This window comes from Epinephelus moara, chromosome 16 (genome assembly GCF_006386435.1).
Source record: "Epinephelus moara isolate mb chromosome 16, YSFRI_EMoa_1.0, whole genome shotgun sequence".
NCBI lineage: Eukaryota > Metazoa > Chordata > Actinopteri > Perciformes > Serranidae > Epinephelus > Epinephelus moara.
Genome location: NC_065521.1, coordinates 26,125,510 through 26,153,047, shown reverse-complemented (window position 1 = coordinate 26,153,047; position 27,538 = coordinate 26,125,510). Strand labels below are relative to the sequence as shown.

General features: G+C 41.1%; 2 protein-coding genes across 2 annotated transcripts; both read right to left on the bottom strand.

The window, feature by feature from the left end:
* Positions 1–1,795: 1,795 nt before the first annotated feature.
* On the bottom strand, positions 1,796–10,236 carry hoxc1a (homeobox C1a). Its single transcript, XM_050065546.1, has 2 exons — positions 9,693–10,236; positions 1,796–4,811 (listed from the first exon to the last, which is right to left on the bottom strand). The coding sequence occupies exons 1-2, from the start codon at positions 10,234–10,236 to the stop codon at positions 4,399–4,401; spliced, it is 957 nt and encodes a 318-aa protein (XP_049921503.1). The 3' UTR covers positions 1,796–4,398.
* A 13,830-nt stretch (positions 10,237–24,066) lies between these two features.
* LOC126402987 (homeobox protein HOX3-like) lies at positions 24,067–27,521 on the bottom strand. Its single transcript, XM_050065372.1, has 2 exons — positions 27,034–27,521; positions 24,067–25,200 (listed from the first exon to the last, which is right to left on the bottom strand). Exons 1-2 carry the CDS (start codon positions 27,374–27,376, stop codon positions 24,671–24,673), a joined length of 873 nt encoding a protein of 290 aa, XP_049921329.1. The 5' UTR covers positions 27,377–27,521; the 3' UTR covers positions 24,067–24,670.
* Between the last annotated feature and the right edge of the window lie 17 nt (positions 27,522–27,538).

Genomic DNA, 27,538 nt, shown 5'->3' with positions numbered 1-27,538 from the left:
GTGTAGATCTGTCACAATGTGTTATGTATGGATTTGTGTGTTTATGTGTGTGTGTGTGTTTGCATGCGCGTGTGAGTGAACAATTATTCAAATAGGTGCTTTGTATCTTTTTGAGCGCTTTATTAGTAGCACCTCAGAAACAAAACACATATTTGTGTAATTGTACACAGGGCACCCGAATATGCACACACACACACACACACACACACACACACACACACACACACACACACACACACACACAAACAGGTGCACTTCATTTCAACTTTCTTGATGCACAAATTGTTTGGTAGTCAAATATGTGAATGAGCCCAATCAAAAAGACTAATAGTGCATGAAAGTCTTTGCAAATAAAGAAAAACAGTAAAATCAGACGAGCAGAAAAACTAAAAGGGAGGAGAGCATTCAAATGATCTGTAATTACAACAACTGAGCTATCTATAAGTGCTTCACGTAGAGTTAGAAAGAGCTTAACTTGATCAATTGATTTAGTTCCCCTGAGCACCGGTGAGGATATTACATGCATATTATGCATTAAGTTAATTTTAGGTCAACTTAGCATTAATTACAATGAGCTCAGAAGGAACCCACTTATATGTGTTAATTTAAAATGTAGTGTAAGATATGCTGTACGCCGCATATGTTCTCTCATTGCTCATGCCACGCAGCGCTCCTCGGGAGGATGGTAACAGCTGCCCACATCAGCTAACTTGCAATAGACGACAATACAAAAGATGGTCAATAGCCTCATTCATGATTAACTAATACATGTTTTACTTTGATATCTCAATTGGAGTGTTTTATCAGAGAAACGTAACAGGTAACTTCACTTTTACAAATAATGCTTGAGCTATTGTGCTTCATTATAAATATCTCATTGATTTAAATGAATTTTGGAATGAATTTCATTACGAGAAATTATTACCGCGCAGGACGGGAAAAGAAAAATAAAGCTGGGGGAAAATTCCAACTTGTTCAGTGTCACCACTGTTACCACCAGTGGCAGTAATACATTTTGAGGTGAGTTATTCTGGTTTTATTTTTCCTCCATTTACCATGTGTTTGCTTGTGTATAAGTGCAGCACAGCTGTCAGTCTCGTGAGCCAGCCGTACATCTTCAGGAAGGAATTACAGAAGAGCACAAATTCATCAGAGAAGAGTCACACTCAAATGGTTTCGAACTAAATGTCAGGTCTGAACAAACAATGCGGTTCGCCTTTCATCAATTGAGAGGCAAATGCTGGAGCTGCCATGGAATGAAATTAAAGTGATAGTTCACCCAAAATAAATCAACTCTCCTTTTCACCTTCACCTCATCCCTATAACTCACATTAAGTTTTTTTTCCCGCTCCGCACATTTTAAATCGTTGTGTATTTCTAAGTGAATCTATTACACAGTAGAGCTGTGATGAAGTTGGATTAAAAAAGAAAAGTCTGAGCGCACACCTGCAGCAAACATCCTCGGTGCACATTACAACCTGTAACTTGAAGCCCTGTGGCAAGGGAACATATTTGCACAATATGATGAAAGAGTTTCTAATAAGGTCAACCTTACAGACTTCTCAGAAGGAACAGTCAAGGGCATGGGTTTTGTTTCAACATTTTTGGGGAGACACAAATGAAACGTGAGGTTTGAGAAACACTTAATTTCCTGCATTCTGGTGAATTTATATGCAACGATTTGTAGCTTTTCAGCATCAATTTATTATGAAAATGTCTTTAATTGTGTCAAAATAAAAGTCCTCTGCTACTTTAATGTTTATATTGGGGACAAACGCACATGTCCTCTAAATATTGAGGGGGGGGGGGGCAGATAAATAAACACTGAAAGGGAGGCATGTTCTCTGCCCCCCAAAACCCACACCTATAACAACAGTAAACATGAGGTACAATTTTTATAGTCAAAACCTTTATCATCACATTGTTTCATTATCATCGCCCTCATCATCATCCTCATAACCTTCACAAGTGCACACTTATTTGCATGACAAAAAGACAGACACATTAATGGTTTTGTTAAGCATTCCACTTTGTGCTATTTTGTTTAGAGAAAGGCGACCCTAATGGTGCGTATTTTGTTTAAATGCAAATTCAAAATAAATTGGGCTCGACACATTTTTAGTCCAGCTTGCATGTAAAATCATCGGCATCAATTACAAATAGAACTTTAAAATGTTTGCACTGTCACCAGCTCCTTCGCAGACCCTTAAGTTTTATTCCTCTCTGGCTTTCGGTTTATATTAACGACGCAAATATTCTAAAAGATATTGTTCGGAGGGGATTAATGTCCAAATTCTTCAAAAATTATTCAAGCAGATATGCATGAAATATATAATCAGCGAGCATGTTATGAATAGTTGCTCTAAATTTTGTTTATGCTGCCTCTCATGTGGAATCATATTAAGTGTTCAAGTATGCTCAAGTAACTTTAATTTTTCAACTTTACTATTAAAAATAGGTCTGTAGTTTATATCTAAAAAAAAAAAAAAAGCTATTGGGTGAAAAGACTCTTTCATCCAGTTTATCAAGTGAGCCAGGGGCATATTTTTTGGCTTATTAAAATAAGAGATAGGGCAAAAATTAGGTTAGCTCTAAGGTGTGGAAAGAATGCATTATGTGGCCTGGTATGGAATTATAATATGAACAATTATCATATGGCCTAGTCGCCCCTCTGTTCAGCTGGATGAAATATTATTGTGTGGACACAGAGACCCAGCAGCACCAGAACAAAAGCGCTCATAGTAGTTGGGAAAAGGAGAGAAAGCAAGAAAGAAAGAAAGAAAGAAAGAAAAAAGAAAGAAAGAGAGAGAGAAAGCTCAGACTTCGAGGTCACCCAAATTAATGGTGCATCTTTCTCAAAGTGAGCCGCTGACCCGGTCATCGTTGTCCCGAGGCAAGACAAAGGTCAAGAGGTGAGAGGTGAACTCCGGTGTGACTGCATACATTAGTTTGGCCTTGCAGCCTCCATGTCCACTCCACCCTGCAGAGGTGCAACTGTCTAACTATTACATTATTATTTTATTTATGCTCCCTCCAAATTCCAAAGAGGACACCTGTTAAAGGCCTACAACCTTTTCACCTAATTAATTATTTTGAATTCTAGCTTTCTTTATTTCTACGCGACGACACCCAGCTGCTTTCACTTTAATTCCTTTGTTGTCGTTAACACCCGCTCTGGATCCACTAACCTTCACATCCAGTGCAAACACCGCTAATTGAAAGCTAAACAAAAATATTCCCATACATAGAATTAAAGTGTCTGATGGCCTCATATCTCGATATTAGAATAGACATTAACATGACAGAAACGCATTGCGATAGCGGGAACATAACAGTGTTTAAGGGCCGAGTTTACAATCATTTACTTTATATGAGATGAGATGTGAATCTGGAAGGAATATTTAGCAGCTCGCGAGCTGCTGGGGCCACACAATTTATTGGTTGATCTGCAAAACAGCACAGACAGCGTTTTATTGTCTGCTCTCCCGCATGAGTGTTCAAGCTAAATTATCATTTTCTGATGCATGTATATAGAGGTAATAAAAGACGCAACAACTCCCGATCGTGATGTTTCTACATTCCATTAACATGCAGTTACAGATGCATGCAAATGCTCCCAGATTTGTGCCTCGGATAGATGGATCACCACGGATCAATACTCTTAATACGAGCGGTCAATAAATCCATCAGTCAATTATGGCATTTTAATCTTTCCGTGGAAGGAGGGATTATTGGGAAGCTTATAATCGGACAAAATAAAGCAGCGACATTAAAGCAGCATTAAAGCTCTGCTAAATTAGCCTGATAATTATCTGCTCACATGTTAAAGATGGGCTTTGTTTATAGCAGGTGACTTTTTTACTCAAGTGTGTCACAGACAAGGAATATAAAAAGAAATCTGCATGACTGTTTCAAAAGCAGGTTGAATAATTAGTAAAACGTGCTAAACATATCTGTGTCAATACAATAAATATTATCAAATATGAGCTTTAAATAAATATAAATTATTTTAAACACATTAAGAGGCACGTGTCCTGGTGAATAAATATATTCAAGTACTGGATAAATTGTACAAAATAAATAAACAAATTGTCTGCCACAGTTTCTATGGACAATTAATATAATTTTGTTTCTTCGTTTCCATTGTGTAGATAGGAGCGCGATGCACTGACTTGAATTTTAATATTCAAATCAGAGCGCCAGTCTGCAGCCGGGGGAGGATGACAAATTGTTTTGACCCGTTCTTGCATGAAGAAACTTGCCATTGCGCTTCTTGCGATAAGCATCCATCGTGGTAAGCAAATAAAGGTGAAGCCTGATTGAAACCGATGCAAACGGGAATCAAAACATCTGCAGGCAGGCAGGCAGGCGCCCTCGCCATCATGCAGCTCCCGCGGTTCAGGAGTTCAGGGGCAGGTGTTTTGGAGAGGTCGGTCCAGGAGAGGGGCAGGTGTCCAAAGTGTCCGCGTGTGAGTGCGCTGCCGCGGGGCCCGGCTCGGACAGCAGCCCGTCTCTCTGTAATTTCTTCTGCTTCATTCGCCTGTTCTGAAACCAAACTTTCACCTGCGTCTCGCTGAGCTGCAGGGCGCTGGCGACCTCCACCCGCCTGGCCCGCGTCAGGTACTTGTTGAAGTGGAACTCCTTCTCAAGCTCGGTCAGCTGCTTAGTGCTGAAGCTGGTCCTCGGGGCCCCGTTCACCGTGGGATGGCCATCCGTGCAGATGCTGCTGCTGCTGCTGCTGCTGCTCCCAGCCTTCACAGCACCGAGGCCCGAGCCAACGATACTGAACCCACAGGTCATGTGCATCCTGGCTGGGAACAGAGGACATGAGAACAGTCGTCAGCAAGATCAATGAGGTTACCCACAAAAGAAGCACAAAATCCCTCTGAATAAAATTATCCACGCCCTGATCCAGGCAAATTATTCAGTTGAAACATGAAAAAAAAATCTTAAATAATAAACTTTGGTCATTTATATGTGGTAATAACTTTTATATAAATCCTCAGAAATTAAATTAAATATTTATTATAGCTCTGTCTGATGCTGCCCTGGTAATATATGTGATAATAAGGAATGTAGCCTACATAAAAAATAATTAAAAATAATTAACAAATATTTTAAGGTTTGTTTGAAACTGAGGAGTTAAACAAATATTCAAACATTTAATAAAATTATTTCAAAGACACTGATTTGCAGGGATTGTCCCCAAGCCACTTTGTCGATTTAAAGTCTGGGAGCCATTTTTCTGTCTGTATAACACAGACGTATTTCACTGTGGTATCATCTTTAGCAGTAGCTGAAAAATCTTTTGCTGCTCTCAAACAGGTGGATGTGGAATTATGTGTTATATTAACAGAAACACATGCACCGTCTTATGCAACCACATGCAACAACATCACAAACTAAAGCCTGAAATACGATCTGAAGATTTTAATCGACACCTCTGACTCTGAGAGATCTGAGCGTTTCACATCTGTTCTGCAAAGGTGCTGCTTTTTAAAGTGAGTCCAAGACAAGTTCACCCAACAGTCGAGCGAAATGTGCCGCTGCGTGTTGGAGATGTGTGGGAAAAGTTGTCAGAGCAATGTTTGGGCAATTCAAAACAACTTTGTATCGTTTACAGTCCATTAACTGTATTCATCAGAATCATTAATAATTTGCCTTTAGGCCTTTCTGTGTCAATGACAGTTTAACAGTTTACAAATCCTTTCAAACACTGCATTAATGACAAATGTCTCCATTTTTTTCCTCTGAGGTTTCTGGGTCACACATTAAAGTATCATCTGTGCTACTTATGTGCAATGAATGACAGGAACCGCAGCTATATCTTGATTTTTCATTGCTGACATTGTGGGTAAGTCGTCAGTGTGTCTTTGCCTCTGAGAAAATGTGCTGCTGCTGCATAATGGAGTCAGTGTGCCAGGTGTAGAGCAATGCCTCCCACCACAATTCATAGGGAGGAAGGTTAACAGGCCTCTAGCCACTTGGAAAAGCATAGCAGATGGAAAGGTCAGTTATAGGATAAATGTCGACATCTGTGTTTTAAGAAAATGAATGTCAAGGTAACCGAGCCTGAGAATTAGAGGGCAGCGAACGTGAAGAACCAATACAGACGAACTGTACGTAATTAAGAACTTCAGCTTTCAGGAGTGCAAATCACATGCACATTCTGATTAATGGCTCCAAAGATAATAGAATTGATGCCGGCCAGAAGGCATAAAAGAATCAAACTAAATATTTGAGAAATGACTTGCATGCTTAAAAATAGCCAGCCAGCAAAGGGAATGGAAGGGGCCTTCCAAGCCAAGGAGAGGGAAGAAGAAAAGGGATAGATCGATACACATTGCCTCAGTCATCTGGGCATCCAGCCCACAGTAATTCAGGTGCTGTCAAAGCATAATTGAAGAATGACGCACTGGGAGTATATACACTGAGCCAAGAGATCAGGTTACTGCAGGTCTGTGGAGGCCTTTCAACATGGAAGAATACGCGAGACTTTGTTTTGTGCCAAAACCAATACAACCTCCAGAGGAAAGCATACTTTCACTAATGACTCTTTTACAAGTTACACAGTAGCGCTAATGAGTTACTCCTACAGATGATCCCCTTCAGAGAGATACAGAAAGAGGTTACAAAGATACTAACAGTACTGCGAGAAGATGTGTGTGCGTGGGCGGGTGTGAGCAAATGGCTTTCTCAAGTGCACAGATTTGGATCAGATGAGTGGCTAATGGCTTTTATGAATAAAATGACTCCTCGACCAGTGAAATGTGTTGCTGTCACCTTTTGCCTCCCTCACAGTGGCATCATCAGAGACATGTTTACCCACTCATCTCAGCTCTCAAGTTACTGCAAGTCAAGCTGGAAATTGTAGTTTCCTGTTTGTTGCATGTTACAACATTGAAGCATTTATGATAAATCAAATGTGTTCATGTCACATTTTGTTGCTCTTACAGCAGCATCCTGAGAGAAATCTTTATCAAGGTATGTGGACGTATAAGTGTCAGTTTCGGGGGGCATGCAGAGGACACATCCTCCTCAGTATTTAGAACATGTGCATTTGTTTCCAGGCGTAGCTGTGATACAAGTTAGGTGTCCCTCCTCAGTTGCTCTTCCTGAGGTTTCTACCATTTTTTTGGGGGGGGGGGGGTTTCCTTATCTGCTGTGAGGGTCCAAAGGACAGAGGGATATCGTATGCTGTAACGTCCTCTGAAGCAAATTGTGCTTTATAAATGAAAATGAAATTGAAACTTGTTTCCCCCAATGAAAAACATTAAGGAAGCAGAGGACGTTTATTGTGACTAAATTAAAGATATTTACAGCACGAGTTGAAGCAGAAAAGGCATAAATCTGTGCATAGAAATTCACCAGAATGTGGAAAATTGATGCCTAAAATTTCCTGGGGGAGGAACCCCAAAGTCCCAAATGTTGAAACGAAAGCTATGCCCTTGTGTCAGTGCACATCACCGCCACTAGGGATGGGAAGATTCTCCAATTTATCGCAGATCAAGATGAAAATACACTCACAATAAATCGATCGTGGTGAATTTCCACTATCGGAATAATTGTGAATAACGTGTCCCGCAGCGCCCAAAGAAACTGCTGGGAAACCGACAATAAATGAGGCTCTGCAAAAACAGGCTGCATATGCACCAAATCCAAAAATCACAAAAGATCCTAATCAAGCATGTTTCATATTACAAGATACACTGCCAATTCAAACAGTTTAAAGGCCTGGCTTTTAAAGATTGTTTGTTTTTCACTAAAAAAAGATGAGTGTCCTATTTGTGATGCAATAAAAACATTTGTTTCCTCACAAAATGTAAGATGATGTAATTCCAGTTCCATTTAAGAGTTTTAAGCAGATATGTTGATGATTATGGGGATAATATGGGCGTGGGCTTTGTTTTAACATTGGTTCAATTGGGGGACATGCATGAAATGAGCATTTGGGGCCCTCCCCCGGAAAAGTTTAAGCATCAAACACTTTATTTCCTGCTTTCTGGTTGATTTACATGCACCGATTTTTGTCTTTTCTGCATCAGTTTATGATGAAAATGTCTTTAATTTCATGAAAACTATAAAAAATAAAAGTCCTTGGTTACTTTAATCTTTCTAATGGGGAAGACTAATGCATATGTTCTATATACTGAGGGGAATGTGTCCCCTGTGTCCCCCTGAAACCTACGTCTATGCAGGATAATACAGGGTATTGCAATTATTTTAGCCAGGACAATCAAGATGTGACATTTTCATATCCTCCCATGCCTATAGAACCTTAACTTCTATGTTTTTTAGCAGTTTGTTTTTGCTGCGTTATATAAGATTAAAATATTCAGAGTCAGATCAAAGATATTGTTGTCATTTTAGGCCTCTTAACTCCTCCTGCGTTAATCTGAAATTATGTTTCACTATGCACATCATGGAGGAGCATGCAAGGAGAGTCAAAGCTAAAAATTAGTTGTATTGATGTAAAAATTTGTGAACTCTGACTCCAGTATGCAGCAGCACCAAAAATAGTGTGTTAAATCCACATTATTGTACACACTAATGTGGATTTTGCAGCTGCTTTATGTTTGTTGCATCCCTTGCAGAGGAGCTCGGGCCTTTTCACCACAGACAGTCTGGTGGTAATGACCAACCTGCATCTTTGGTCGCTGAACATTTGGGTCAGCAGCACGCTTACAGCAGAAAGAGACTGTGCTGTGGGGGGAAAGAAAAAAGAAGACTGGGACCACCATTGTAGTAAATCTTCGTCCACGTAAAATTTATGAAACCCAACCCAAGTCCAGTGGCCAGTCACTCAACTGACATTATTGATCAAATGAAGGATCTATATAAGATACTATCACTCACATAAAATTGAGGATTGATAGGCATTTTTCACATTAGCAGGCTATTGGTATTTTTTTTTAAAGCCTGGGATATGTATTCTTCTGTGGGCTCTGTGCCCGGGACTCATCAGTCAGGGAAATGATGATCTGTGACAGCAATTATGTTAAAAAGGTGGACACATGTAAAGGTGCTGCAAACTGAAATCAATACACAAGGGCTTTCATTACAAACAGACAACTAATCAATACTCAGGGAGCACTCCAGTTTACAAGAGTAAGTTTTACTCAACTTCCTGTGAGTCTCGACAGGCAGTGGTCTGTTGCATTATTCAAAGGCTACTGGTTAGTAAGGGCAAGGGTAAATAATTGATCATTTTCCGGTCTGAATATACAGTGAGGCTAAGCAGGCCTTTGACTCTGCACCACCCTCCTTGTGTGTAGCTACAGTCTGAAGCCTGCTTGTAACAGTAGGTGGAGCGACAATGGTAACAGACACAAACATGGGACCGTTAAGGAAATACTAACCGAGTCCTCATGTGCATATTCAAATGTGGCGTCGACTAAACAGCTACTGCTGCTTTACAAACATTTTTATCTGCTTTGAAAAGTGTGGAAATATTTTAAAATGCTGCATAATTGTTGGTGACGGAGGATATTGTGCACGGTGACGCACAAAACACGTCAGCTATTTTTCTCTTTTTTTCCCAGCGTGCAGAGAAAACTTCCATCAAACTTTCCCAACTATGAATGAAAGTTATCCAAAGCGCTAACATAAACTTATTTATCCAGAGTAAATATATCAAAGTTACTTTATCCCTCTTTTCGTGCCCAGTCTCCCCCCTGACAAAAAAAACTTACCCGCCCGGTGCTGACTCCTCTTCACTTTCATCCACTCAAAAGTTTTACTGCTTACATCCATTTGAGCCACGTTACAGTCCGAGCCAGCTGAACTCCCCACGGCGACGTGAATCTCGGGGCCATTACGAGAGTAGATTTGTGAGCCAAAGCCGGACTGAAGCGTTTGGTTTGGATTTGACGCGCAGTATCCGCGTCCTGGAGAGGAGCCCTGCCCCTGCGCTCTGCACCGCCAGGGGACACGGGACGAGTGGGGGCAGGCCGGTGTCGAGAAGCCCTCGAGAGTCTCACACGGTGGAGTAGGAGGAGGAGGGCTGTCCAAAGAGGTGCACAGAGTCAAACTGTTAGAGAGAGTTAAGTACCGGGGATGCGGAGTATTAAATCCTGAGGCGACTTCCACTTCCAGTTTCCCCTCCTCGTCACGACTGCAGAGTTCAGGATGAGTCCTGCCGTCCAGGTCCCGGTTTATGACCTCTTTTGCTCGGCAGCAGCCCGTGAACAGAGGGCTACTCTCCCCTTCGGCCGTTAACTCTTGATAGGAAGTCATTATCACCTCTCCCCTGCATAATCATTGGACGGGGTTGCACTTCATGCCCGGCCTCTCATGCATCCAAGTAACGCATGGTCAGGCGGCTGGACGACCGTGGGGACATTCCTCAGAGGAGAAACAGCAGTCCCTGATTGATGGAGATGACGTGCCCTCCTGGTCTCGGCCAATAGCTGGACATCTCTGTCATCAGAGAGGACAACACTGATTAAACCGAGTTGAGAAACTCACTTCAGGTCAACATTTTATTGCCATGTCCACGTAGGCCAGAGCAAAAACTGCAAAACTGCCTCAAAAGCAGCGAGGAAGTTCATCATCATCAGCAGCAGACAGTGAGGGCCTTCACGGGCCTCTCACCTAAGCAGACAGGTAGGGTATGACGTCAGATGTGTTTGGATCACACAGGATTTTTGGCTTCAAGAGCAAGGGCGTAGGTTTTGTTTCAACACTGGGAGACATAAGAAATGGAAGGTTTTACCAGAGCATTAAACACTTAATTTTCTGCATTCTGGTGAATTTTATGCACCAGTTTGTGACTTCTCTGCATCAGCTAATGGTGTAAATGATTTTACTCTTGTCAAAATAAAGCTACTTCCTTGTTTTTATTGTTTGGGACAAATGCACATGCTCTAAATATTGAGGAGGACATGTCCCCTGCGTCCTCCCCGAAATCCACACCTATGCAAGAGTAATATATTTTAGGTCAAACTCTGGTATTTTGATTATTTTTCACGACAACAATGACCACTTCTTTTTTTTTCTCCAAAGCTATATTAGCATAATATAGGCCTACATTGATGGTGCTAATGGATTATGCTAATCTGTGAAGGCTTCTTGAAAACCCGAGGCCCTCTTTAGCAAAGGGCTTAGGTCATGTGAAAGGCACACTTAATGGGTTCAGAGGTCGTGACAGCTGGTATTTAGAAGTTCAGTGGCAGCAGATTTGTAATTAGCCCCGAACAAATACAAAAAGCAGAGATCAAGAAGTTGTAAGTGACACAGAGGACGCGCTCATCTCCAGGTTAAACTAGCTGCTCGGCTGGTTCAGCTGCTCCCTCCGCCCGAAAAAATAGAGCTTGTTCGATTATGCAGAGCTAAAAAAAAAAAACAGTTTATAGGACTGAGCTTTTGTTTCAACACATCAGTGTGTTTACTCATTCATGAATCATCGCGTCATAGTTTCCAGGCGTGTGCAAACAACGCTACACGCTGCTATGCTTGAGAGACATAAACAAACAGAAAGAACAACCACTCCTAAACCACATGCACAGAGGAGGAATTCACCAGCACTGTTGAGCCCACACTGACCTATAAGCCTGCAATGAATGCAACTGGCTTTGGTACAATGGACATGCAGCAGCACTGCAGCCCTGTGTTTTCACCTACAATGCAGAAGTGAAAATGTCAATGAGCTCCACGGTGCAGCACAAGTTTTTTTTTCTGAAGTCTGGTGACCTACTTACACGTTTCACTGCGTCGCTCAGCCTTCACGCATGCATTCAAAATAACAGGGATTAATAAAGCTAATAATATTCTAACATCCAGTTTTAATGTCTGACCTGCAGAGCGTTTAATTATTTTGATTTCAATTTGCAGAGAAGAGATTGCGTCTTAAATTTGCAAGAAATACAACAGTAGCGACACAACACAATTGTAATTTGCATTTTTTATTATCAGGCATGTTTCATGTGATTGGCTTAGCCTGTGTGCTAACTGTCACCGAAGCTGGAGCAATGATGCTACATGAATGAAGGGCGTAGATTTATTTTATTTTATTAAATTATAAGCATTTTCCTGCATTCTGGTGAATTTTTTATGCACTGATTTATGCTTTTTCTGCACCAATTTGTGGTGTAAATGTATTTAATTTTGCCAAAATAAACTTTATTGGAGGGGTGGCATGGTGTCTTAATTATTGAGGGGGACGTGTCCCCTTTGTCCCCCCTGAAATCTACACCTATGCTACATTTTATAATTATTATTGAGTATTAATCTGTTTTTTCCCCTGTTCCTGTATGCTCAGATCAGTCAGTGAAAATATATGCATGTTAACTGAAAGCCCTAACATGCAGGCGATTTTTATTATTATCATTATTGTTATTTTTCAGTCTCAGATAACAGCACAAAACCACCACCATAACATTTAATAACAAGCCCAACTTAAAGCAACTATCTGCTCTTACCGTTTTATTCCAACAATATCTCCTATGTCTTTTAAGTCTGCAGTAATTACAAAATAATTCAGCGTAATGAACAACTTCTAACTGCATTCTTACAACACAGAAATATGGTCCCAGCTGTGGGAGTTAATGGGATTCTACAGGCAGCGATGTGCTGAATGACTGAGTGCAATATATCCCTTCTCTCCATGCATTTGCAGGGCGCACTGATCCATCTTCATGTCAGCTCGGAGGTTACTCAGGGTTCACGCGCTAGCTTGTTTCTCTCCTCCACACTCAATAAATAAATCTCTGCAGCTTTCTGTTTACCGCCTGAATATAAATTTGTTTGCAGTCGATCGAAGACCTGTGCGGAGGTATTAGAAATTGTATTTCTGTAATGGCTTTCAGCAGAGGGAGGGGGGAGGCGGGAAGGGGTTGCAGAGAGGGGAAAAGAAGAAGAAGAAGAAGAAGAGAGGAGAAAAAAAACAGGTGTGAGCAATCTCTGCTTTCCCGTATGCAAACGATTTTTTTTTTTTTTTTTTTACAAAAACGCAGCAGCCCTATTACAGCCCTCGGACGTATTCAAATTACATTTAAAACAAGTAACCTTTTTATCATGTAGGACAAGAACAGCAATCCGCGTTTGTTCCCTAGAAGTGCCATATGTTTGATTAGCATATTTGAAGTGTTGTTCCACATCACTGCCCAGCACCTTTTTATGCAACAGAAGTTATATTATCACATTTAGCACACAACAAAAACAAGACATCTATAGCTGAGGCTTCTTCCTCTGGACAGCTTGTCTCCCCCTAAACCACAGATTCTGCATGAGGAATAAGAAAGAGAGTAATATCACAGTTTAGGTGAAATGGATCCACTTCTGAGTTTGATTCCCCTCCAACCAAATTCTGCAGACCAGAAATGTGAATATTCTGCCCCCCAACCCTGAGAACATCCTCTTAAGAGTCAGTGCAGGCGCTCTCCATCATGATCACTATTGTCTCTTTTGTTTTGACTGGAGGTGAGGCAAACATGGCAGCACTTGGGTGGCTGTGTCAGGAGGCAGGAGGAGGGAGAGAATATTGACTGATGCTAATTTGTTTTGCGTCCATGCTCTGATGTGTGTCAATAGGCAGTCGAGGCCCTGGGATCAGCACCGGCCGTGCTCGGATTACCACCGTGGTTTGAATTGAACCCTCATCCAGACGCTGCTGACACCATGCTACTGGCCGCCGTTGACACCAGAACCTTGTCTGGCCCTCCAACACTGTCAAGCCTCATTATATGTCAGCTCTTGACCCTCACAAGACATGGGAATTAACCGGTGCTGACAGACGACTGTCACCACCAACAAGAGAGGTCACTGGCGTTAATGCAGTTCCAGGAGGGGAAGATGACAGCCATCTTTGCCATGTTTATGGAGCTCGGGCTCATCAGTGTGGCATCATGATAGAGCTGTAATATGGCCCAGAGAAATAAAGAGAGAGAAAGGGTCAGAGCAGGGGCTGAGGCACAAGCAGACCGATATTCAAGTGTGGCACATTGACCGGTTGAAAGATGGCTATCTATATGATTGATAGAGCATGTCTGCGTTTTTCAAATATTGACATTTTTGAAAAATAGTGATGTCAGAAGTGAGGTTTGGCTTAGTGTCTACCCAGCCCACACACCATTCAGGGAATAGCGCTTGAAAACAAAGAAATCCATCCACTCACGCTGCGAAATTCTAATAATTGTCTTTGCTTTCGTCGTCGAATTGTATGAAATCTGTCACAGTACATGAACCGTAATCATAAATCCAATACAACTACAGTGCAAATGGCCGGGGACATTACAGATAACTGCATTCTGCACAGGCTCAACAGTGTGACAATGAAGCAATACCTCGCTAATACCAGGACTTTTCAACAATAGCCTGTAGTATGTACTGCAGCGCTTCACAGCTTCAGTGAGCCAAGAGGCTTCGAGTCGGCAGAATCCCAAACATCATGACAACAAGCCATCAGTCATCTTCCCCCCAAGCTGCTGCGCACACTTGTGTGTTTCCGGAGTTCTTACTGTGGGAAATGAGCAGGGTTAAACATGAAACAGGAGGAAATGTTCATCATTGCAGCACACTCTGTAATATTCTCCCTCGTAAGGCATTGTTTTCGCTGCAGGGAAAGAGGAGTGGTTTTTAATTTTTTTTTCTGCTTAAACATCCCCTGCTTGTTCACAATGCAGATCAGGAGTCTACTGTGCATGCTAATCATGCTTAATAGCAAAATGCTGATAGAAAAATGACACTGTATTAATAAAGCACTAATCTTCTGTTGAGGCTCAGGAAGGATTATAACTGCTGGTAAAAAAGGCAAAAACATCAACCTTGGAAAAGTTGGAAAGTTAAAAGTTTAGATGAGGAAGGTACTGGATATTTACAATATCCAAATATTAGTTAAATGTCTTTTATTCCTCATTAACCACCTTTGAGATCATCTTATTTACACAGTCTGATAATCTGTCTCAACGTGTTCCTGCTCTTCACTGAAGCCATGTGATGTTTACACAGAGTGAAATATTCAAACCCAAGAATCCATTTCATGACCCCCATTCATCAAATGGAAATATTCTGTCCTGTGCATCACTGTCTATACATCTCCCAAAATTCAGGGTGACGTATTCTGTATCTATTAGAACTTTTGCCTCTCCAGTAGAATTTAAAATAAAGTTATGTGATTAAAATGTCAATCTTGTTTTCTTGACACTGGCTTTACTTCCTTGGTGCCTAGAGTCCCACAGACCCAGCTGCTGTATGTGTAAAAATAACATATGTAAAACAATGCAAATTTTGTTTTCTTCTAGTAGTATTATAAAAACCTAATATGTAGAAAAGTATTAAAGTGGTTCCAGTAGTCACAAACTGGGCTTGCACATGTGATGTGACCAAATATAGAAATGACCATGAAGCATTGTTGCTACACAAAATAAAGACATCTTTTATGTGTTATTTGTTTTATTAGCAATGCATAATCAAATATGAATTCTCCTTGTTTGTCAAAAAGTCATCCGTAGGCAGAGATGTATACAGTGTGAGATCCTACATTGTGATATTACTAATGTTTTGAATAAATTAGACCCCTGAGATTTATTTGAGGTTGGAAGATGTAGTCACAGACGTCACAGATACAGAGCAGATACATTTTTTCATATTTTAAAGCCGGGTCTCTGAGACCCCAAAAATAACTTTAAAATCACAAGAGTTGTGAGGATTCAAGCACATAAAACTATGTTAAAGGGACAGTTCACTCCAAATTCAAAAATGCATATTGGTCCTCTTACCTGTAGTGCTATTTATCAGTCTAGTTTGTTTTGGTGTGAGTCGTTGAGTGTTGGAGATATCAGCCGTAGAGATGTTGACCTTTGTGTGAATATAATGGAACTAGGTGGCACTCAGCTTGTGGTGCTCGAAGTGCCAAAAAAAATACATTTAAAAAACTCAACAGCAATGTGTCTCTCCAGGAAACATGACCAGGAAATTACACAGACCTTGCTGTGAGCAGTTTCATGTAGGAACAGTTTTCCTTCTACTAAAATATACCCGCGAACTGTATCACTGCTCACCATAACACAAACACATGAGCCCTCCCCCATAGCTAACCCTGAGTGGGCCCCTTTCGGCAGCACAGAGCTGACAAATTTTGACATCTTTCATTGTGAAGATACTTATACTGTCAAACACACAACAAATTTGATCAAACTACTTTAGAACACTGGACATAGATATTGCGTTGAGTAACTGATGAAGCTTTTTTAACATTACAAACTGTTAAGTGTAACAACTGCTGTCAAGCTGTTGAAGGTACACTGGGCTCTGATGGTAACACAACTGGATGTCCGCCCCATCTGTAATATTGCCTGTTCTTCCTGTTGATCCTGTCTTTACCATCAGGTAGGCCTTTTTCATTTGTTGCTGTTGATGTTGACGTCACTGTTGCCTTTTAAATCTTTGTGACTGGCTTTGACATATAAAACAAAGAAAACTTTGGACGAGCAAAGACATTTTTTTGGTATTTGTTTTATTTTACACAAATATTGTCTCTGAAAATGCATTGCATGACATTTTCACAGGAAATTTAACATTCACATACTGTCTCTTTAAAAAAACAACAACAACAACAACAACAATGCACTACATCGGTACAACACTGCGAATTGGCGTTTTCGGTCAACTACAAAAGCACGTGGTAAGGTCTAGGACAAAAGAACAGGGTTTGGCTTTAGAATCTAACGGGACGCAAACATCGCTCTCTCGGATGAAAGTCAGTGTTTGTTGGACCCATCCACCACCCCTTCCGCCTGCCTCAGTTGGATCTTTGCCACCTTATTTTCATTCTTGTCCTGCCGTGTTTCCCCCTGACGCTGCGGGGCGGCCTTAAACTATAACGACAACCTGCTGTGTATCTTGCCGACGTTAAAGGATGCCATTTTTTTTGTTGGTTTCTAACACAACAATTCACTGCCCAAGTGCTGGATTTTGACAACTTCAGCCTGATACTGGCCTCAAAAGAGCGAGATGTAAACATTAATGGTGTCCTCCCCAGCTGAGCTGTAATGTTAGCTCAGGGGGGGGAGCTAGCAGTAGATGCATGCTTCTGACAATATGGTTGGCGGGTGTAGTTTCGTAGTAAGAAAACATTTACTACATGAAACTGCTCACAACAAGGTCTGTGGATTATCTCGAATAACCGGGTCATAATTTCTGGAAAGAGACATTGCTGTTGAGTTTTTCAAATGTATTTTTTTGGCGCTCTGAGAACCACAAGCCAAGTGCCATCTAGTTCCACTATACTTAGAGAAGGCAGACATCTCTAAAGCTGATATTTTTCAACACTCGGCAACTCACACCAAAAAGATCTAGACTGATATGAAGCACAACAGGTAGGTGGGAAAAATACGTATGTTTGATTTGGGGGTGGACTGTCCCTTTAAATATGTTTAGGTCTCCAGGACCTTAAACAAAAAGCCACATCCAAAGATCACTATTCTGATATATTTCCAAAAATCCTTTCAGGTTGCTGATTTTTATTCTCACATTTTTCCACACAGTGTTTTTTTTTATGCCAGAACAACCAAAAGCAAGTGTGCATTGATTAGATTCTGTGTGATAAAGCCGTTGGGTGTTAAATAATTCTTGGGTGATCGATAATGGTCAACATGTGACATTTAGCAGGGTGACTGTTGTGATTACAAGTTCATTCATTTAACCGGAGCTCCTCAGAGGGAAAAGTGAGCTCCAGCAGGTGACTCTCTCTCTCTCTCACTGTGCACAGTGCCGCTCACCACAGCCGAGACAGTTTCATCACCAACTTACCTTTTTATTGTCACCGATCATCCTTAACTGGGAAGCATTTAAAATGTCATTGATCTTGATAATGCCGTGCCGTAATATGACAGTAACAGTTGTATGAAATTCAGGAAGTCAAATTTCCAAGATTGATGAGTCGTAGCAGTTGAGTTATAATCCATCTACCTGAGTAATGCTCAGGCTCTGTTCCACATGAAGGAGCAGACAAATAAATAAAACCCATAAAGGTGACACAGGAAATTGATACTTAACAATCATCTTGAGCAACAAGCACCTGGAGAGACTGGTGGGCAGCAGTTACTACTGTGGAGGGAAAAGGCTGAGAAGGTTAATAGGTCATAAAAAGAACAAAACCTCCTAAAGGCCAGGCATAAAAGTTCAGGCTTTTGCTCAACAATGGACTGAAGTATCGCACCCAACAGTCACACAATAGGAAGGTTTTATTTTATTATTTTCACTGTACAAATCATTCAATTATCAAACACATTGATTTAAAAGTTCAACTGAAAATTAGTCCCAGATTGGTCATAATCTTGAATACTGCGTTCATCATAATTCTTTTGTTACAGTAGATGTTGCAGTCTGGTCCATGAGGTTGTTTCAAAACTATGTGAGACACCAGAAATGTAAAACACAATTATGGATTTATTAATTTACAACAGCAGTCTTTTTGTTTTGTTGTGAACTTGGGACACATCGGACCACTATGGAAACAGGTTACAGCAACTTTTGGTGTCTGTATCCTACAGTAAGCCAAGTTTTCATTTTAATTTCAAACTCTCAGAATACAGCGAGGTGCAGTCGAGTGTGAGTGTCAATGCAAGTCCATCAAAACTCTTCAGTATACTGTGAGTCAGGATGGTGACTCAGGTTTTCCACAGTGTCTTTATATAAAATTCAGTGATCAGTCTCATGACCTTTAAGTCAGCAGAGGTGTGGACTCGAGTCACTTGACTTGCAAGTCAGACTCAAGTCACAAATTTGATAACTTTAGACTCGACTGGACAAATCAAATAAGACTTGCAACTCCACTTGGATTTGAACACCAGTGACTCGTGACTTTACTTGGACTTCAAAATACCCACTTGACACCTTCACCCAGGCCCAAAGATTAAAAAGTATGTTCTTTCAAAAGGGTGCTACAAATCAGTTAGTTTCCCTTGATTTCCTATGATTCCACTAACAAAAACGCTATTCATTCCCAGGAAGTTGACAGTGAATTCCTCAGATCCAGTTTGCTTGAACCCATCTGACAACATCCAGTCGGGCTGCAGGAGAAAACCATGAAAAACTAATGTTACGTTACTGAGCACCAGCTGGGAAAAAAATTATACCAAAGATAATTTTGTTTATATACAAAAACTGGGTGGTCATAAAAAAATAAAATAAAACAAGTTGCAGTTTGCAAATGTGCGAGTCAAAAATTACAGACGGAGACGCAACAACTTCCAATAAACTCCTTTAAACAAAGTAATTAAAAAATCAAAACACTTTTTGTTAATTTTATAGCCTATATTATTACTCTGTTGTTAGAATGGGATTCACTGAAGAGTACAATATGACTCATTCAAGACTCGAAACTCAAATGTAGGACTTGGGACTTGCCTGTCTTGACTTGGGACTTGAATTGGAACTTGAGTGCAAGGACCTGAGACTTACTTATGACTCGCATAACAATGACTTGGTCCCACCTCTGTAAATCATCATTTACCAAGTATGTAAAAGAGCATAAACAACATCTTTTCAAAATATTTTGTATAAAACACTACATTTCCTCCTGCAGGCATTTACAAGAAAATATAAGTTAGCATAAATACAAAACACACAATACTACAATGACCTTTCAAAATATTCTTAATATTCAAATACAATCTTTCATGACAAGTAAATGAGTAAACACTCAACAGTGACTGTGTTTTGAAGACTATCGGTGAATGCACGCAATGTTGTGTTTTTTCCCCTGTGATTGATTTCTTTAAATATGCCTTATATTCCCAATGTGTTCAAGTTCATAAGTGAGTTTATACACATAAATTGTTCCATTAGATGCCATTTTATGGATTCATGTTTGGTGTCATGATGTTTTCCTTTAATAAAAAAGTCCTTTGTATTAAAATATTTCACTGCATGCCTGTATCACCTTGAAGAGAAATTATGCCTATTTTCAAAATTCATGCATGTCATTCGTTATTATTATATGTGGTGTGAGACAGTCCAAAAATATTAGTAAATATGGATAATTCTCCCAAAACCAAAAACTAGAGTGCTAAAACTCAAATTTATGATATCATAAGGTATAATGTCTGGAGCTGCTCCATAGACAATGAATTGGTAAAGATATTTTAGGTGACACTGGGAGCACCGAGGGGAACGTTCTGAGTATGTGGGGACATTTTCTGTTTCCTAACTGAGAACACTAAAACAGAATAAAACTCATTTGGGCAAAGATGAAGAAGAAGAAGAAGAAGAAGATTCTGTGTGTCTCACATTCATTGTCCACGGAACAGCTGCAGGCTTCATACCTATGACATCACAAGTTTGAGGCTTATCTGGTTTTGGCTTTGAGTCAAAGTAGCTCATGTTCACAAATATTGATCCAACTTTCCCAGGCCATGGAAATAACACATTGGAATTCCTTATTTAGGTGGTGCTCCTCTTTAATCACTACACAGCAAGGAGGATATCACTCTTCTTACACTCTAATGAAGGCCTGTTTGCTAAAGCAACCTCTTAAAGGGTAGATTCTGTACTTTTCAACTGTGACCTGATTTTCCACATTTTTTGTGTCTAAGCGATTGATGGGAACAACAATTTTTTAAATTAGTCCAGTAATGAGCAACATCACTGTAGTTCAGAGCCACGAAACAGGCTGCAATGTAACCACTTGGGGAATTTGTGCACCGTTAATGTATGTCCACTGAAAGTGCATGTTTTTGCCGCTCACAGACTCAGATTGTTTGAGTAAGTGTCACAACATTATGGAAAGTATCCCTACAGAGATGAACTTTTGTTATCTAGATTTGAATAAACAGTAATTTTAGCATCTATAGAGCCAGCATATCTTTATACTGGGTGAGATAAGGGTTTATGTCCACCAAACCTGGGTTAGCAATTGTTGGAACAGTAAAAAGATTGACTGAAACACTTTTGTGAGTTTCATTTTGTGTCTGGCAACTTTAAATGAAGTTTGTTTTCCAATGATAAAATTAGTCAGTCATTAATTTATTCATTTTCCATAACCACTTATTCTGTTAGGGGTCGCAGGGGGGCTGGAGCCTATCCCAGCTGACACTGGGCAAGAGGCGGGGTACACCCTGGACAGGTCGCCAGACCACTCATGTTTAGAGTCACCAATTAACCTGCATGTATTTGGACAGTGGGGGGAAACCAGAGCACCCAGAGAAAGCCCATGCTGACACGGGGAGAACATGCAAAATCCACACTGTCGGGCTCCCCTACACCGGGTTCGAACTAGCAACCCTCTTGCTGTGAGGCGACAGTGCTAACCACTATACTCCCTACTCTGCCAATAATAAAATATTCATCTAAATAGAGTCTGGTGGGTTTGGCGATATCAATTTTAGGGCTGTTTCTGCTTAAACAAAGAGGATTTTACTCTTAAACAAAAAGGTCTATCTCTGTAGGGATCATTTCCACAATGTGGTCAGACACAATAACAACCTGAGTCTGTCAGTGGCAAAAGCTAGCACTTCTACTGGATGTGCATTGACAGTATGCAAATACCCATTAACGTTATATTGCAGCCTGTTTAGCTGCTGCCCGCTCCAGCACTCTCTCTCAACACTAAACCAATTTCAGAAATTGTTGTGTTTGTTAATCACGTAGACACAAAAACATGGGGAAACAGGGTTCTGATTGAAAATGGTGAAATTACCTTTTCAAAATAAAAAAGTGAATAAAAAGGTGACAAATTAAGGCCACAGTCTGTCATGTTTTGTGTATTTCTCTTAGTTTATCAAATGCTGTTAAGTGTGTCAGTCATTGGCAGTAATTAGTGGTATAAATAAGTGCATGCAGGGATTGTGATGATGATGATGTAAAAATAAAAACAGCTGATGAAGACCAAAAACAAGCAAACCCCAGATTACTGTGTAATTAGTGAAAGAAAGGGGCCCTCAGTGGGGCTGGGATGATTTTAAGGACTCCCCAACCAATCAGAGAATAGACAGGCAGCATACACACCAATAAGAGCAGGGGCTGTCACATAGACATTTATTATAATCATTTATTCCCTCTGAAAGTGATCCCCATATAATGAATGGAATTACCACATCATAACATAGGACTACATCAGACACCAGCAGCTTACTGCGAGGGTAACACGATGAGCTTCAGGCTTTAAGTTTGTCGAACGCAGGGGCAAACGCTTTGAAAGATACTTAAAGCGGCACGTCTTTGTTAAGGACACAGCAGTTTTGTTTTCATGGCAGCTTAAGAAAAGTCTTGATGCATGGAGCATTTTTCAAATCTAACCCCAAAATCAGTTTCACAACAGCTGCAAATGGGACAGTGGAACATCAGTCACTGTAAAGGACATAACGCAAAAAAATTTCAAAATTAATGATGGACCGTAACCAAAGCTGGTTTCATGGCACCACGGCTGGCATCATTTATCACTTCAAAGATCCACTTAATGCAGCGCTCCGGTCTGATCAAAGCCCAGATTTTAAAAAAACATGTACGGATTTTTGGCTTTACGGATCCTTCCCCCCACCACTGAAAACAGATGTCATTAAACTGGGGTCAAGTGAGTAAAAAGGAAATAATGACTTTAGTAGCTAAGTAGCAGCAACCCAATGTGAGAACAACTGGCTAACCTAATGTTGAAATGGAAGTCGACTGTTCCCCCTTGCAGAGGGGCCCTCAGAGGGGAGGCTTTCCTTGACCCTTGGGGATCCCCCTTGACCCCATCCACAGAATTACTGCACTCCAGTGTGCGGATCCTCCTGGCTTTTAGTGTCTGGAGGGAGAATGTAGTGAGGAACCAGAGGTAAAGTTCCTATTGAGCCTCGGCACCATTAACACCATAAATCACCCGGCATACGCAAGAATCTCAGGAATCCAACACTGTCTGCTTCTTCTTCACAGTCCCCCACTCTTTCTCTCTTTGCAGGCGAACACACTTACAGGGGAGAACTTTTTCTTGCTTTTTCTCTCACTTGACTTTATTACTTTTCCCTTAAATTACCAGGCTGTCACCGCCTCTTTGATACAGATGTGGTGCAGACCTCATTTTATTTTATTCAAAATTTCCGCAGAGTTATAGCTGTTACATAGCTCCTCTGACACCTCCTGAGACCTGCTGAAAATGGTGTCAAATATTTACCAAATGACAGCTGATCCACTGACTGATTAGCTAATGAATTAGGAGCAGGAAGTCATTCTATCCAGGACCACCAGGGGATCGGCTTCCTCATTTCATAGCTGTCAGTGGTCCTCTGTGACAGCTCATTTACAGTAAGGCCACTGATATAAAACTGTCAGCATGTCCAGAAAGTGTGTGAGGTTTTGTAAGGAATATTGATACTCGTGCTCACATGATCAAGCGTAAGAGGAGGTTCACTCCTTCATCATAAAAGTTGCTGTCTGTGTTTGACGTGTAAAACTGTCGAGACCCAAGAGAACCTGTGACCCACTTCTGTCAAATAAACGCATAATTCCCCGTGTGCGTAATTTAGCTCAGAGATTTTTGAGATCAAAAATAGCAGGAGGAAAAAGGTTTCCATGACATCGTTTACATTTGAGAATCCACTTGTCACAATGGCACAGTGGATGCAGCTAAAAAACAAAGTCTCCTCATTGTTCTTTAAGATAATATGTTGTCATTAGTGATTGAACCTCATTGGTCTGTTGTGGCCTATAGGCTGCTGGAAGGGCTTCTGAGCTACACAGCTAACATGCCCCCTGAGAGGGAGGCCAGCCCCGACTTGCAGCACTACAATTTGGCTATTGAAAAGGCAAAGGGTTGGGAAGGAGGAGGCAAGAGATCTTGTCATGGTGCCCAGTGGGTTCAGAGCTTGTGGTTGGAGTGCTGGAAAGACTGCCTTGTCTCGGTGATTAATGGTGGGGAGCGCAGAGGCAGGAGCGAGGGAGAGGCTTATGTGGCGAGATTGTGCAACTTGAATGCACAATACTGTAGAGTTTTCAATGAATCTAAAGCATGCCTTAATTTGATTACAGAATCTTTCTGATTTTTTTCCCCCCTCCATTTGGGATCTGATCCAGGAATCCTTAATCATGAAATAGAGCTGGAAAGAATTTATCTCTAATCAGCAATGAACAGCGTAAACACTGCACAAGAGCTACAGTTTTCCCAAATGCATTTATTAAGCATGTACAGTATATGACATCTCAATTAATCAAGAACCATATCAAAGACTCGCCGTATCCCGTAATGGCTTTAACAAAAATATAACATCATTTGATGTGAACATTATTCTGCTCATTTCACAGTTAAAACATTTTACACAAATGACCTGCTATGTACAGTAGATAATAAAAAGAGGCCAGATGTGACACTTAGAAAATATGACAACCACTTAGCTATTACCTGACAACAGAGGGAAATAGAAAACTCACTCATGGTATGGTTCCCACATGCATTAAACATGCAACAACAATATAAATGCAACAGCCACAAGATAACAGCAAAACAACATGTAACTGTGCATGCTGTGTATTTACAGTACGAGCAGCAAGTTTGACCTGCAGCCTTCAGTCGCTGCGCCTGAGAAACAAATGATATCACTGTTTAATTAAAATGTTTCATGAATGGTGAACAGGCGTGTTAAGGGGCTTTTCAACCCAGGGATGCTAATAAGACATCCTCCAGTCTTTCATAAGTAAGTGAAAGTGGATGTATCATTGAGATTTTGATGAGCACAGGAGGGACGGCCATTATGAGGCCCTAGGGCCAGTTTGAAATGCCAGTATGGTGATGACTATCTGCGCCCGTGCACGAGGGCGGTGGACCATTTGCAACAGATGGAAGCAAGCAGCTCAGATGGGGCAGGTCTGCGGGGTGAACACACTGACCACTGCTGGCGTCACTGTGAGAGCCAAAGAGAGGGGATGGCACAGGAGCGTAATCCATGAAGTGCACCTCTGAGGAGGAAGTTCTTACAACACATGCACTTTGAAACCTCAGGTTGTCTGCACATGAGCTGAGGGAGGAGGTGCAGGGAGACCACTGGGACGAACCTGCCACCTTCCCATATTTGTGTTCCTTCTTGTACCTCATCCTGCGGTTCTGAAACCAGATCTTGACCTGGCGGTCGGTGAGCTGCAGCCCGGCGGCCATCTCCATCCTCCGAGGGCGACACAGGTAAGGGCTGAAGTGGAACTCCTTCTCCAGCTCCAGCAGCTGGCTGTTGGTGAAGGCCGTTCGCTCCCTCCTGACGCCTCTGCTTGACAGACCCGCCGCCACACCACCGCTGACTGATGCAAGAGGAAGCACATAAAGAAGAGAGCGGCGTTAAAAGCCACATTTTTAACAAGTCTATCCTGAAACATATCCCCTCCACAGTAGGACTTCAAGTGCCAGTAAGGCCCTTGTTAATCCTCAGCCAATCAACCTGGGACAAAGTAGGGCCCTCAGCTCTTCCTGTGTATTCAGTCATGCTTGAGACGCTATACAAGACTGGCTGTCTACAGTGTCATGTGTTCAGGGAAAGTTACCTCCCGAAGAAACAGTCTGGGGGAAACATCTGACGCCACTACGGCTGCCTGACAGGCCACATTAATCACAGCTACACACGGAAGCAGACCTGTCAAATCCCCATCTCAGTCACTTAAAAGGTATCTTGGGACCACACTGAAAATAACCACCATTAGAGATTCCATTTGACATGTATATGAGCGATACCAGGGCCCTGTTGATAACAACATAACACACAGAGGTTAATGGATACCTAATAAGGCCTGTGGTGACCTTAGAGGGAAGAGTGCTCTCCTTAACACCAGAGAGGAGACTGCAGCTTCCTGTTATATGCTAGCTTGTTTATAGTGTTGAGGTAGTGATGCTTCTGTGAAAATAATAGGCATATTGTTGATTCATACTGTATAAGCAATAAAAAATGTATTTGTTGTTTGAAACATGTATTGTTGTGCTATACATTTAATATTATTTTTTCATTTGCTGTAATTGTCTTTTTTCTTTTATTGTAAAACATACTGAGACACTGTGATTTTACACTCATAAAACATCATAAACATGTTTAATGATTGTTATATGAAACAACAGATTATAAAGTGATGATATTCGCTGATATTGTGCAGCCTATCACTGAAGCTGTTGAATGTTATTTTGCCTCCAAGACCCGGAAGAACAACTATGTGCAAGACACTGTGCTGCAACTAGGGCTGGGCGATATGGAGAAAATCAGATATGACGATAGTTTTGGACAAATATCTTGATATTGGGAAAATACTTTAGGGTTGACGCTTTCATAAAATATTTACACAATGAGATTTTGGATAAATAATCATCAATAATGTGGATATAATGACTAAGTGGGCAAGGGCAAATAATATATCAGCTAGCCAAGTTCAGACAATTACATCACTTTACTGTAATTCAGCTTTAAAACCAGGAAAATACAACACTTATGATACGATATCCAAAATCTAAGATGATATCTCGTCTCTTATCGCGATATCAATATAATATCAGCCCTAGCTGCAACACTGACACTCATTCAAGGACTAATTTAACCTAATAGAGGAGATAAGATGAATTTTGTGGATTATAAATGATGCAGGTCAGATATTTTACTACTGACTTGCAGGGGCAAAGATATTTGTTTCAACTTTCAGGGGAACACATATGAAATGGGAGGTTTGGGGGTCCCCTGCCAAAAAAAAAATCGAGCATCAAACACTTATTTTCCTGCTTTCTGGTGAATTTTTTTGCACCAATTTGTGTCTGTTCTGCATCAATTTAAGGTGCGAATGCAAATTTTGGCAATTGGATATCTTTTAATTTCTGAGGGGGACGTGTTGCCCTGCTTACCCCCCAAAATCTACACCTATGCTGACTACAGTGAGACTTTGGCTTGGTGTGTTTGCTACCAAGTATGAGAGATCAGGGGGCTGACTGTGTGTCTTCATGCAACAAAGAGTCTAACTGCTAAGGTCAGATATCAGTTAAACATCCATACACAGATGAGGCAAATGCTCATTAAACCTGGATTCAACCGAGCACCTAATGAAGATTGTTTACATCCAGTCATAGCTTTAAGAGTAAATGATAATGTACAAAACCACAGTTACCAGATTGTTCAGAGTCAGTTGTCCGTGGATTCATCCAGGGAAAAATTACTCCTGAGCGGCAGATGGTGAGTAGACTGCAGCTCCTGCTCTTGATGTCCAGCTTGCCCTTGGCATGGCAATGAACCAGGGGCTCCAGTGGGCACTGCAACTGTTCACCTGGGCTCAACCTGCAACTGACACGAGCAGAGGAGGTCATGTTTTGCTGATTAAGTTCAGCTTCTTGGCCTCCACCTCCTCCTCCTCCTTCATTGTATCCCGCGCTTAGTTTTGGCACTTGTCCAGAGCTCATAGCAAAACTGTTGCCATGCAGCTGCAGTGGGAGGGCAGACTGTTGGGGGTCCATGATGCACCCAGCTCATCAAACTGTCTCAAATCAAACCCAGGAATCCCCTCAACAGTAGTAAAGACTAGGACTTCTGTCTGTCTAATATCCGATCACAATTAACCTGAATGTATAAAGGCATGCAGGGAAGAGCACTTGGAGTAACCATGTGGAACATTTGAA

What these genes read in the sequence shown, in the direction of transcription:
- hoxc1a (XM_050065546.1), bottom strand. Translation starts at nt 10,236, where the DNA reads ATGACTTCCTATCAAGAGTTAACGGCCGAAGGGGAGAGTAGCCCTCTG. An exon ending in GAGGAGTCAGCACCGGGCGG is followed by an intron (nt 4,812 to 9,692) that starts GTAAGTTTTTTT and finishes CTCTGTTCCCAG; the next exon opens with CCAGGATGCACATGACCTGT.
- LOC126402987 (XM_050065372.1), bottom strand. Translation starts at nt 27,376, where the DNA reads ATGGACCCCCAACAGTCTGCCCTCCCACTGCAGCTGCATGGCAACAGT. An exon ending in AACTGACTCTGAACAATCTG is followed by an intron (nt 25,201 to 27,033) that starts GTAACTGTGGTT and finishes CTCTTGCATCAG; the next exon opens with TCAGCGGTGGTGTGGCGGCG.